At 30.2% G+C, this 12,595-nt stretch overlaps 4 protein-coding genes across 6 annotated transcripts; 2 read left to right on the plus strand and 2 right to left on the minus strand.

Annotated features, from left to right (window-relative positions):
* Nucleotides 1-197: 197 nt before the first annotated feature.
* On the minus strand, nucleotides 198-4,348 carry LOC132915161 (DDB1- and CUL4-associated factor 5). Of its 2 annotated transcripts, XM_060974879.1 has the most exons (8): nucleotides 4,029-4,348; nucleotides 3,521-3,891; nucleotides 3,107-3,287; nucleotides 2,761-3,030; nucleotides 2,465-2,691; nucleotides 2,167-2,381; nucleotides 1,827-2,097; nucleotides 198-1,745 (listed from the first exon to the last, which is right to left on the minus strand). In XM_060974879.1, the coding sequence occupies exons 2-8, from the start codon at nucleotides 3,714-3,716 to the stop codon at nucleotides 748-750; spliced, it is 2,358 nt and encodes a 785-aa protein (XP_060830862.1). In that variant the 5' UTR covers nucleotides 3,717-3,891; nucleotides 4,029-4,348; the 3' UTR covers nucleotides 198-747. The 2 variants fall into 2 exon arrangements, with proteins under 2 accessions (XP_060830862.1, XP_060830863.1); XM_060974880.1 differs by having other exon boundaries at nucleotides 3,521-4,079.
* On the plus strand, nucleotides 3,981-5,865 carry LOC132915165 (nucleoside-triphosphatase THEP1). The gene is made up of 5 exons (XM_060974884.1): nucleotides 3,981-4,096; nucleotides 4,374-4,441; nucleotides 4,720-4,891; nucleotides 4,963-5,068; nucleotides 5,143-5,865. The coding sequence occupies exons 2-5, from the start codon at nucleotides 4,387-4,389 to the stop codon at nucleotides 5,404-5,406; spliced, it is 597 nt and encodes a 198-aa protein (XP_060830867.1). The 5' UTR covers nucleotides 3,981-4,096; nucleotides 4,374-4,386; the 3' UTR covers nucleotides 5,407-5,865.
* LOC132915162 (serine/threonine-protein phosphatase 5) lies at nucleotides 5,439-8,906 on the minus strand. 2 transcript variants are annotated; one of them, XR_009659793.1, is made up of 9 exons: nucleotides 8,644-8,906; nucleotides 7,756-8,145; nucleotides 7,391-7,677; nucleotides 7,200-7,305; nucleotides 6,988-7,130; nucleotides 6,504-6,811; nucleotides 6,320-6,401; nucleotides 6,119-6,248; nucleotides 5,439-6,033 (listed from the first exon to the last, which is right to left on the minus strand). XR_009659793.1 is itself a non-coding variant. In XM_060974881.1 (8 exons), the coding sequence occupies exons 1-8, from the start codon at nucleotides 8,735-8,737 to the stop codon at nucleotides 6,189-6,191; spliced, it is 1,470 nt and encodes a 489-aa protein (XP_060830864.1). In that variant the 5' UTR covers nucleotides 8,738-8,906; the 3' UTR covers nucleotides 5,439-6,188. The 2 variants fall into 2 exon arrangements, 1 of the variants encoding a protein (XP_060830864.1); XM_060974881.1 differs by having other exon boundaries at nucleotides 5,439-6,248.
* Nucleotides 8,907-9,348: 442 nt separating this feature from the next.
* LOC132915164 (isopentenyl-diphosphate Delta-isomerase 1) lies at nucleotides 9,349-12,059 on the plus strand. Its single transcript, XM_060974883.1, has 2 exons — nucleotides 9,349-10,029; nucleotides 10,414-12,059. The coding sequence occupies exons 1-2, from the start codon at nucleotides 9,760-9,762 to the stop codon at nucleotides 10,867-10,869; spliced, it is 726 nt and encodes a 241-aa protein (XP_060830866.1). The 5' UTR covers nucleotides 9,349-9,759; the 3' UTR covers nucleotides 10,870-12,059.
* The last annotated feature ends 536 nt before the right edge of the window (nucleotides 12,060-12,595 follow it).

A 12,595-nucleotide genomic window follows, 5' to 3' on the forward strand; every position in this document is an offset into this window, starting at 1 on the left:
TCAAAATTGAAAGAAAAATCGTGTTTTGATATTAAATAAAACAGAACTACACAAATTTATTGGACAATAAATTAATGCATAAATTTAGGTCATTCTTTCCTTTATTTATTATAAGTTAATAAAGACGTATAAATGCAGGATTAAATAATGCAATATTCTTAACTTGTTTTCAAAGCTAAACATATAAGAAAAAAATGTATATCAATTTATTGTTTTATTATTTTCCATCACACTTACAAACCATGTCAACAATACACATTAGCTGGATCGCTTATTATAGCTAATGTAGCATCAATTTACCTATAATTCTCGGCGGTGTTCTGCTGGAGTTTCGATTATATATGATTTAATGGTCATATCCAAACATGTTTACACTATAATAATAAATCAAATTTTCTAAACAATTGAGACATCAGTTATTAATAATTTTAAACATTTTAGACTACTAAATTCGTATAATCCTTTGTACCAATTATAAAATATTGCGATTAGATGACAATGAAAATTGTTTTATATATGGTGAAAGAAGATTTATTTTTCTGGGACAGTCTTGTATGATAAGAGATTCCAATAAAATATAGCATACATATGAAGATAACGGAAAAATAATAAAGTCTAAAAGAAGATAGAAAAAACCGGTCATATTCGCGTGCGAACGAACTTAGTATTATAAAAATATACTTCAAGGAATCACAGATTTATTATGTACAAAAGGAAAGGGATTAAAATGTTGAAGGTAACAGGAGCTTAATCGGAAGAATCAGTTGTAGTTGAAATAGTTTGGGATAAAGGTTTAGATCGAATACGATAGCTCCTTCTTACTACATTCACCTTCTTTCTAAAATATTCTAGATTTTTTAATTTCTGCTCATGATCTGAGCTCTCTGCATCATTTTGATCTTTCTGTGCTTGTTCACCATTTTTTTCACTTGTAGATACTCCTGATGTGATACCACTGTCAGGAGTTGAAGGAACTTTGCTTGATTTGTTCACTGGCACTGATGAACCATCTTTCTGAATTTTCATTGCATTACTAACATCATTTAAATAAAGCTTCCAATCTCTGCCTGATTTCTTCTTCTTTGTATCATAATCAACTTTTTGCCGTTTGCTCTTATTTTTGGTATTGTCACTTTTTGAGTTACTTTTACATTTTTTGTGTTTCCTTCTGTGTACTTTCGTGGAAGTATCAGAATCAGTTTTCGAATGCTTACGTTTACCAGAAATGTCGTTATCATCTGAACTGCTACTGCTGTAATTTGAGTGTTTTGCTTCCCTCTCAATATGCACAACATACCGTGATCTTCTAGAAACTACGCCAGAACTGGTACTAGGCTGAGTTGTGTCAACAGGTTGTTCATCACTATCAGAGTCACTATTAATTTGTAACACTGCACACTTTATTCCGGCCCTCCTTATCTCAGTAATTTTACTATGTTTCCTCTTAAGAAATTTTACTTTTGATTTAGATTTACACTTAACTTCTGCATTGTCACCATCACTGGCAGAACCTGATGCAGATGGTTCTGATGCTGCAGCTGAGGCATTATTTGCTGGTGCATCACAATCTACAGCTGCAAGTTTCATTAGTTTTTCTCTACGATATGCTATAAGTCGTGTTATACGATTTGGGGACTCTAATGGTCTTTCAGGAGCTACTCCACCCCCACAGGATCCACGAGATGCCAGTGTTATTGCTGGCCCCAAAATACTTGACATCAATTGACGGTCAAATGCTGTAGAGTCTACAAGAAAATAAATTAATATTTCATTCAAAATTATTTTTGTTTAGTACTTCAATTTGAAAATTTGAAAAATAGATTTACCATCAGAATCTGTTGCACTATAAACCCGTCCAGTTATAAGATTACTTTCAGAATCACTAGGAGTTTGAGGCGCTGTTGACATGTCTTCAGAACTCCAGCCTTCAACCTCACGTTGTACCAGTGAATCAAAAAATGCCATCATTCTAGGATCTTCTCTGGTTGATTGATGGCTATAATCATGTGTCATAAATTGTCCACTACGTAATACTAATCCAATATATTCATCATGTGTGAATACTCTCCTTTGCCTCTCTTGTCTTCCATCATCCCTCTAAAATATAAATATAGAAACAATGATATATGCTATCAATATGTATAATAAAATTATTCCATAAATTACCTTTAATCCACCTAAGCAATTGCTTCCAAGAGGAAATGGACTCCAAATCTTAATGAGTTTCTCGACTCCAGATGAAGCAAAAATACAACTAGCTTGATTGTATCGTACTTGATTAACAATGGATCTGTGCCCACGTAATACCATGTGTGCAAAATTTACCCATTTTACATCCTCGGAAGGAATTTTCCACATATATAGATTAAAATCGTCAGAACCTTAAAATTATAAGTTGAAATGTATGTAAATACTAGCAGAAAAAATATATAACAAGATTTATGATTATTGCAGTACTACTTACCAGAAAGGACATACTCGTCATTATCTCCAGCAAAACAACATGATTTCATTGTGCAACTGTTATAGTATCCAGGATGATCAAACTGACATAAATGAGTAGAAGAATCTACATCATAAAGTACAGGAGGTAATCTTCTTCTCAAAGCTAGCAATCTATTACCTGCTGCATTAAATCTAACATTCATACAACTCTGAGCTGAACTTTCATTTCCATAACGTAATACAGGCCTGTAAATATAAAAAGTTATTATTTTGACGGAACGTTTTCATATGATTTTATTTGAATCTTTTACTTACTTCAAAGGTTTTCTTACATCCCACATGCTAACTCCTTCTTTAGAATTGGCGGTTGCAAGCATTCTCGGTTCAACAGGATTAAACATTACAGAGTGAAAAGCAGTTTTGTACCGTGCCAAACAAAATGTTTCCATAGCACTGGATCCTCGTATGTCATAAATTAAAACTCTTCCATCATCGCAGGCGCTAGCAAATACATTGTCATTATGCGGATGTACTGACAGTCCATAAACAGGTTTCTCATGGAGGAAGAAATTCACAACATCTCCCCTATATCAAGAAATAAATAATTGTTTAGTTCTAAATGCTTATATATATAAAAGTGTTTAAGAAAGAAGCTTCATACGTTCGTAAGTCATGAACAATAACTTGATCGTCATTTCCGGCAGAAAATATTTTTGTTTTGCTATTATCGTAACCAAGACAGAAAATATTACTAATGTGTTGAGCTTTCATTACTGCGGGTTTGCCCACATCTTGTATTGCTTGCTCTACTTTCCATAATAAAACTCTTCTGTCATCGCCACCTGTTAAATTAATGATAAAATAATTTTAAACAATAAATATATTTTCATTACAATAATCAATTTAATACATTACAAAAACATATATCCAGGAAGTAACACGTGTTTTGCACAATCGTGTAATTACTTAAAAATATCAAAAGGCTCCAATTTTCCGTCGAACTTTAATTTTCTAAATCGACGGGCATAGGCCGTGTAAGAACGAAATAAATCAAACATATTTGTTAACTTCTTACCGGAAACTAATAGATCTCCTTGATTCGAAAATTCAATCGCATTGACGCATCCATAATGCGATAGCAGGTCTTTTCTAAACAGATTTTCGGAGCTTTCAAACCTTGCATTAACGAGGCGTTTGCAGTAGTCGACTTTGTCGTCGGTTTGTCTTGCGACGAAATACGAGAGCGGATTATAATTGGAAGGACGAGCCATTTCTTTGCATATACTGATACGTATACGAAAACGGATAGAACCGTCGTTTTCACCCTTCGTCCCTTTCTTCCATGTATCCTGTAACTAACGCCCGTATTCTCTTCGTCGATTAAGTACCCTTAGTGCACCTCAAAGATTCTAAGACTGTCTCGCGTACTTAGTAAACCGGGGAGACCTATGGAATAGGGAAATTCGTGGCGCAATCAAATCTACGAGATTATTATAGGTTGTAACTATTATAAGTTTCGTCGTGACCGATCTTATATTTATTCTGTGACAGACGTGTCGCGAGTATACACCTCATAAACTCACACAAACATAAGCTACACGAGGTGCGTCTCACGCACCAACGCACTTCTGAACGCAATCAAAGTATATATGTAGGTAGTAGGTACCCACATATACAAAGGCGTTTCAACCCACCCGAACAGATTGTCTTACTCGAGCACAATCAGCTGATCGCTATTCAGTGACTCCACGTTGTGACTAATATTATCAATCTTTCCCTTTCAATCTCTTATCCATATCATCGATACATATATCTTTAACTAAATAGCCCCATTAAATAAAAATATTTTACTTTTTATTTCGATTACCTACTGTCTTCTTACGTTTATATGCAAGTGTCACTCACGACTGTTACTTAAACACTTCTAGAAAAACAAGAAGCATGGATACCGACGCCGCATTGCGTGTCTCACGCGTACTTCTCACTGGCCCCCCTGGTAAGTCCGCGATTTTCAAAAATTACAAGGTGTTCAAAAAATCTCCCATTTCTAGTAACTTTTACATATCCTCAATGTTCAAAATATTTAATATTTTTTCTTTTAATTATTTACATTTCTTATTTATTTAAATCACCGTCATATAACATGTGTAATTTTATAATAATAAGTAACGTATTTGTTGTTTTTTTTTTTAAATTTATTAGTTAATCTTCTAATCGTTTATTGTAAATAAAAATAGTTCATAATGGTTTTGAATAAAGTGAGAACTGCCATAGGTATAGGAAAAACTACATTATGTAAAAAGTTAGCTTTGATGATGGAGGAACAAAGTTATAAGTTTGATGGATTTTATACTGAAGAAGTTCGAGGTCAAAGTGGTAGCAGGATTGGATTTGATGTTGTGCTAATGAAAAACCGTGACGAAAAATCAACATTGGCACGAATTGAGTTGGTATTAATTTCTTAAATATATAAAGTTTAATTTCCTTTTTGACTGAGACAATATTACTTGTAAATAGAAATGTGATAAACCAGTCGCAGCACTCTAAATATAAAGTGGGGAATTATCATGTGTTTCTTAATGATTTTGAAGCAACAGCATTGTCTGTCTTCGATTCAAATGCGGTAAGCAGAATAGTTTTATATATTTTATACGTATTTATAACTGTAATCAATTTATTAATTTTCGATTTCTGTAGGACATATTAATCATAGATGAAATTGGAAAAATGGAATTGTTTAGTCAAAGATTTCATGATAAAATAGTGAAGTTATTTTTTGGAACTTCAAAAATACCTTTTATAATTGCGACGATACCTCAAATGCATAAAGTACCGCAGCGGCATTTATCATTGTTCCAAAAGCTTCATGCAGATAAAAGATGTAAAATTATAACTGTGAATCGTCAAAATCGAGATAATTTACCAGGAGAAATTTTTCCGCTCATTTTACAAGGTACATAAGTTCCCTTTTTTTTAAAGTAAAACAATATAAATTTTAAATACATTATAAACATCGTTTATTATTAACAAAAAAACAAAATGTTAGATTAAAGAAATCCTTCCAATCACGTTAAATTTGTAAAAAAGTAGTCATCACAAATAACGTGACAAATAGTGACTGGCTGGAAAATTGTACTACATAGTCATGCTAAATTGCATATGTATTAGATATTTTCGTAATAATTATCGTTTCGTAAAAACCACCATTATTCATTAAAGAATAAATTAAAAGAATAACAGGTGTGTTCATTATATGTTCAGCACCTTCTGCAAATATTAGAATATAAGTTAATCTGTTGAGATCTTTGAGGTCATTTACTCAGCTTGTGCGTGAACATTAAAATCTTTAGTGAATAAGGTGGTTCAATTGAGGGTACAAAATAGAAACATTTCTTTTTTTTTTTTTTTTGCGTCATTTCATTACAATGAAACATAAATTGCTAATGAGGCATTAGTCTTATCATAGACAAGAAAATTTGATATATGTCTGTTCGCAAGTTCTCAAAACAAGCAAACTTTTTTCATTTTTGTACCCATCAATGTTACATCTTCATTGCAGTTATTATGATACAGAAGATTTTCATGTTCCTAAAAAGAATACAGTATTTTATTGTTTTGGAGAAGCCTAAGTGTTTCTCACCTTCTCCATTTCGGTATCAAATATATTACGCACACTTTGATTGGGCTACTCGTATTCAGTTATTGTTATTTATTTATTTATCAATAGTACCTATGGTGTTCCACTAGCACATGAATTTTAGTAGAGAATTAGCATATGCCATTGGCCTTACATTTGGATGAGCCTGAAACAAAAATACATCCTTATGTAGTACAATTAAAAATTATAAAATTTACCAATTAGTTTGTAACATACCACTCCTTCATATGATGTGAAATGGGGTTCCATATCTTTACCATTAAGTGTGATAAAAGCGCCTCTGTTACCCATAGTATCACTAAGAATAAAAAATAATATTAATATACAATATGACTGTATTAAAGATCGTTCATTTTATAAAGAACAATTATTTTTAAACTAATAATACACATTTATGTACCAATAATTTGGAGCAGAAAATACAGTAATACATTTTCCAAAGTGACCAACTTCATATCCATCATTTTTCACTTCGTGACTTCTTATAATGTAATCAAGATTGTTCATGGCAAGGAAATTTTGTGTAACATCAGGACCAAACTGTACACCAACTCCTCTTTTACTGGGTGCTCTTCCAGCTTGTGGTTGTGGATCTGACCATAATAATTCGCACATTAGTCCTTCTTCTGGTGGTTGTCTATTCCTATCAATTTCTCGAATTTCTTTTAACGTAACATCGTCTCTTGAAAATAGACCACCATGCATTACCTACAAACGCCATAAACACATAATTTATATATATACCATTGCATAACTATCAGAAAACCAGGAAAGTCCGTTTCGTTTCTTTATTGATTGTTATTGATTAAAACAGCACAAACTTTCTTGGTTACCTACTTATGTTAAATTCAACACCTCTCTTGTACGTAACAATATAAACTTACAAGTATTCTACTATTAAGACAATGAGCAAGAGGGAGCCAATTGTAAACCTCTGTAAATAACTCGGCCATTTGAGCAGAATATTTTGCTTTAACCTCACCATCAAATCCATACATTTGATTCATTGTAGCAGATTCATGGTTACCTAAATATTGTATTTTACTATGAATATGTACAACATGTTAATGATATAAATAGATTGGTAAGAGTATACCTCTAGACATAAAAAAGTGGTTTGGATATAATAATTTAAATCCAAATAGGGTAAATATACATTCTACAGAGAAGGAGCCTCTATCTACAAAATCTCCATTGAATAACTATATAACTATTAAGAAATATATGATACTATTGTACTTGTATTAGTAATAATAAGTATAACTTATTTACTATTATAAAGGATACATATGGATTAGTTTCTGATGGTAATCCATTTAATTCAAATATATTAAGTAAATCATAGAACTGTCCATGTATATCTCCACAGATAGTAAATTTACTATCTTCAGGAATTGTAACGTCAACTAAGCTTGGTTGTGCCATAAACCATGCTTTTATATCTAAAAGAATTTTATAAGCATATTTACGGTGTAATTTATTTTGTTTCTTATACCATTCTAATAAATCTTGCATAAATTGCAACGTAACTTTTTCATCTTCAAGTTTAGGCCCGGTATATTCATCTTCGATAGCTGTAAAATAAAAACAATCACAGCAGAACTTTTTTAAGAATATTTAAACTCATTAAATAAATATTAAACATAACTTACCCATTGCTTCTAAATTAATCATATCTGCTATATTTTTTTTATTTTCTTCCACTGAGATTGCTTTTTCAAAGGCTAACATTTTTAATGTTTTAGAACATTCTGTGTATTTAATCTTTGCATCTTTATCATTTGGTCTTGCTTTAGTAACAGTTTTATAATCCTTAAGAGCTAGTTTGAACTTGCCAAGTGACATATGAGCTGCAGCTCTACGATAATATCCTTTTACGTAATTTTTATCTAAATCAATAGCTTTTGATGCATCTGTAAGTGCATATCCAAAACATTCTGTTTTTAGATAAGCAAAACTTCTATTTCCATAATAAACTGCCACTGTAGGATTTACTTCTATAGCTTTAGTATAGAATTCTATAGCTTTGGTATAGTCTTGATCTAAAAAGAAGATAATGAAATATACGATAGTTAATAGCGAAAAAATTATAATTAATGTTTTGTTTGTTCTCAACATATACACCGGAAGGATAACGGATTACTTTTTATTTTGCTATAATGGAAGTACTCTAAAAATTAATTCTTTTATGTTGTCAAAATAAAACAATTACTACAAATTTGACACATCAAATAAAACATGTTATATGAAATGTCATAATTAAAGTGACAAACATTACAAATGAACATAATTATTTACAATAAACTTGTAGCAGCGGTATAACAAGCAACCTGATTGTTTTGAATTTCAAAATCTCTAATGATTAGGTTTACACTTGATAATTTAATGATAATTTACGTTACGGAAGTTGGGTTAGTTTCCAACGTACACGTGACTAAATTACATTATCCTAATGTTAATCATGAATTTTTGCTTAGCTTGGCATCTAAATACAAAATAAATAGCAAGATCAAATCTATAAGGAAAGTTTGTAAACGCACTTTTAAAATATTCATTTGCTTCTTCTTTAAATTTTTCCGCTTTGGCCGCATCTTCTGGCGATATTACTCCCGTAATTTCTGCGTTCTCGCTCATTTCGCGCTTTATACTAACAAATTAATGGGACAATATAAAATGACTTAAATTATATCGAAACGTAGACAATAAATAACACATTAAAGAAACAATAATTTTTTTTATATAACGGTCTTTATTGCAGACACACTGAAATCCTGAAATCTACTCAACTACCCCACGAAGCGATTCGATCGATCGAAGTCGAAAACCAACGAGAACTATCGATCATTACGATTCAAATGACATAATTACGCTATAACTATGCATAATATAAAACTTTTTGATATATTAAATTTTTTGTAATTTTTCTGTAATATCATGTCTATTGCATCCTTTATATTTTATTTATTAGGCAACAAAATGATCATAACAATTTAAGATTAAATTACAATATTTTCAATTATTATCTATACATTTTATGAACTTCTTAATGATTTTTAAATGATTATTTTAATTGCTTACATTAAATATCATTCTTGACAAAAACTTGATTTTTTTTTTACATCACAATAGCCAATTTTGTTAGTATAGTATGTTCAAAATTCTACCACCACGCTCTCTATATCTCAGTATGTATAAATCTTTATCATAAGAGAACTGGTTAATCTACGATTGAAAGCATTCAGCAGTGTATCAAAAGATCTTATGTATTTATTCAGAAGATGCTATCACGATGTCAGGAAGAATGATTTATGTAATATGTATGTCGAAAATATATGACCGCATTTCTCCAAAAGAAAGTTTCCCCGCCTAGTATGCTTGTTGTATTTCTGGTTAAACGTTTTATGCTGATACCATCATTTAAATATACATATTAGATTTAATTGTTTACTGATTTTGCTAATTTTGCATAACCCTGAGTATATCGCGTCTATTAATAATCGCCAAACTCAAATAATGTAAATAACTTTTAAAGGAAGGTCACCGATTTAATTAACCTATACTTTGCATGTCATAATATATTGGAGCCAGTTCGAGTGTATAAATTGCTGCACGTTGAACTGTTTTCAATACTATTAAAAGGAGAACTGGTTAGTGTGATGGCTCAAGTGGTTAGAACATTGCGTGCTGCTATACGAAGTTTAACATCACCAATGAGGAGTTTCGGTAGTGCCCAACCTTTGCAGGAAGCTGCTTTAGAGGAACGTTGTATTCTTGTTGATGAGTCGGACAAGCCTCTTGGTAATGCTACAAAAAGAGACTGTCACATTGTTAATTCTGATGGACAAGTTCTACTTCATAGAGCATTTAGTGTCTTTTTATTCAATGGTAAAGGAGAACTATTACTTCAAAAAAGGTCTCCCAATAAGGTATGCAATTCTTGTATATGCAGATTACAAAAGAAAAATATGACAAGTGCATTTTTGTTGATTTTGTCGTTTGAATGTCACTTTATGATTACAAAGGAGAACTTCCATTACATTAATTATTAAGACAGGTAATGTTTTAATATTGTAATGAGAAATATTTAAAAAATTTTAAAGAAGATGAAAAAATACATATTTATCTCCAAAATCAAACAAAAAGGCAATTTTATTAACATGGGATTTATTGTCAATGTAATGAATTTTAAAATCGCCTTATAAGAACTGGGAAATGCGACTTATCACGTTCTTTTTTTGTAGTTTTTATATAAAAGTTGTCCATTTATATTAAGTATATTAGATTAATGCAGAAGATTGTTTTTTTTATAGATAACATTCCCAAACCGTTATACAAATACATGCTGTAGTCATCCATTATTTGAAATTCCCGAAGAAACTGAAGAACACGAGGCACTAGGAATTCGTAGAGCAGCAAGAAGAAGACTGAATTTTGAATTAGGAATTCCTTTGTCAGAAATTTTGTTATCAGATTTTTTGTACTTGACAAGAATTCATTATCAAGATGTGGAAGGTATATGGGGTGAACATGAAATAGATTATGTGCTATTTATACAAAAAGATAATGTAACATTGGACCCAAATCCAGATGAAATCAGTGAAATTCGTTGGGTATCAAAATCAGAAATCAAAGATATCGAGAAAAATCTTAGTCCATTGAGTCCCTGGTTTAAATTAATTCTTAAGCATAAATTGTCATCGTGGTGGGATAATCTACATTCATTAGAAAAAATGCAAGATCATAAAACAATACAAAGATTTTTATAACACCTTTGAACAAAGAATTAAGTTCAATAGCCTTATCACACATAACGTTAATTAAGGTATTTTATTACCTTTCAAATATTTAAATAATTAATAACAAAAGATTTGAGGATGAAATCTATACAAGATGATTAGTTTTATGCAATGAGTTGTACACTATAAATATAATGCCGGTATAAGTACAAAGTAAATTTCTTCACATAAACTTGCACTTTGTAAATATTGAAATATTCAATATAATTTTGATAACGACTAATTACCATTTGACAATTTGTATACTTATATAAATTTTGTGAATACATATTTGTCATAGGTTGTAAATATATAGTAAATCATGAATTAATCTTTCTTAAATACTATTTTCTTAATAAAAAGTACAACTCAAAAATACAAAAATATAAAAATTTTATACTGCAACGAATGATAAATCTAAAACAATTTTCTACATCTCTATGTTAATGTATCTTCCACTTTAGTCATTAAACGAAAGTTTATTCATTATTAAAAAGTCAAAGAAAAAATGGTTTTTATCATATATTGAATATAATATTTAGAATAATGCAATAAAATAATAGAACATGATCAGTAAAATATAACAGAAATATCTCTGTTATAGTTTCAAAAATGGTTTAAAAGGTATAGAAAAGGTTTAAGAACTTTAAAAAAGATTTGAAAGGTCTAAAAATGGTTTTAAAGGTTTAAAAAATAACTAATATTAATTTTTCTATTTGATGGTATTTCAAAGGTTAATAAAAAATGGTTTGATGTAAGGGTTCACAACTTTATTATTTATATACGTAATATGCATAATTTTTCAACTATTCTATGAATAAACCTTATTGTGTTTATAAATTGTTATATGATTATTAAATTCTCTTGCTGCACAATAATATATTATATTACTATGATTTAATAATCTAATATGGAATTAGTATTTAATGGTTTGAAAATATATCGAATAAAGATATTGATTGAATGTTAGAAATGACGGATATCTCCATCTTTAACTAAGAAGAGCAAAGAAAAATATGAAAAATATGTTCTAAAGAAATACAAATTTAAAAGGAAAAGTCGTACTAAAATGTTTAATTACAGACAGATAATAATTATGCAATTTTACGTCTACCTCGGTCTAATATTGGGAAATATTTGTATTCATTTAATAAAGGTTTTATTTTATTATCATTTATTAATCCTTTCGTTTAACTTATTATTAATCCTTTATATCTATGGGCGACATAGTTCACGATATAATGTTTATTGATATTAGTGCTGCATTAATTATGAATTTATGCGGCACTAACATGTGTTTTATTCACTAAAACACGCATTAGTGCGAGACATTTTATTCATAGACTCGGTAAAAATCAGTTTACGAGGCACCTTATCAGTAAATGCAGAGAGCTTAACTTAACAATATCTAGTTAACGATGTAAAGCAAGTAAAAAAAGGTCCTCCTAAACTTATGATTGAAAATACTTTATGAAAAAGTTATAAACGTTCATACTCGCGTGGTGAATTTTTTAAGTTCGCTTATAGGACTATCAGTAGAAAGAACAACTGTTTTTTTCTGCGCCAATAACTAAAAAAACTAGAAATTTCCAGTCGTTGTTGCGGCAAATGAGCGAGTTTAATCAGTCTTCTAATTAAAGTACGTCAATGAGAGGGAAATAGTAATTTTATATAATATATATTTTTATATTTATATAATATATTTTATATATGATAA

This window comes from Bombus pascuorum, chromosome 16 (assembly GCF_905332965.1).
Source record: "Bombus pascuorum chromosome 16, iyBomPasc1.1, whole genome shotgun sequence".
Classification (NCBI taxonomy): domain Eukaryota; kingdom Metazoa; phylum Arthropoda; class Insecta; order Hymenoptera; family Apidae; genus Bombus; species Bombus pascuorum.

Bases quoted from the DNA above. Each gene is read 5' to 3' on its own strand.
- LOC132915165 (XM_060974884.1), top strand. From the start codon at position 4,387: ATGGATACCGACGCCGCATTGCGTGTCTCACGCGTACTTCTCACTGGC. The intron at 4,442-4,719 runs GTAAGTCCGCGA...GAACTGCCATAG, and splicing joins ACTTCTCACTGGCCCCCCTG to GTATAGGAAAAACTACATTA. The intron at 5,069-5,142 runs GTAAGCAGAATA...CGATTTCTGTAG, and splicing joins CTGTCTTCGATTCAAATGCG to GACATATTAATCATAGATGA.
- LOC132915164 (XM_060974883.1), top strand. From the start codon at position 9,760: ATGGCTCAAGTGGTTAGAACATTGCGTGCTGCTATACGAAGTTTAACA. The intron at 10,030-10,413 runs GTATGCAATTCT...TTTTTTTTATAG, and splicing joins AAAAAAGGTCTCCCAATAAG to ATAACATTCCCAAACCGTTA.
- LOC132915162 (XM_060974881.1), bottom strand. From the start codon at position 8,737: ATGAGCGAGAACGCAGAAATTACGGGAGTAATATCGCCAGAAGATGCG. The intron at 7,131-7,199 runs GTATACTCTTAC...TACAATATTTAG, and splicing joins CCACTTTTTTATGTCTAGAG to GTAACCATGAATCTGCTACA. The intron at 6,249-6,319 runs GTATGTTACAAA...TTTTTGTTTCAG, and splicing joins TCACATCATATGAAGGAGTG to GCTCATCCAAATGTAAGGCC.
- LOC132915161 (XM_060974879.1), bottom strand. From the start codon at position 3,716: ATGGCTCGTCCTTCCAATTATAATCCGCTCTCGTATTTCGTCGCAAGA. The intron at 3,031-3,106 runs GTATGAAGCTTC...TTCTTGATATAG, and splicing joins ATTGTTCATGACTTACGAAC to GGGAGATGTTGTGAATTTCT. The intron at 1,746-1,826 runs GTAAATCTATTT...ATTTTCTTGTAG, and splicing joins TAGTGCAACAGATTCTGATG to ACTCTACAGCATTTGACCGT.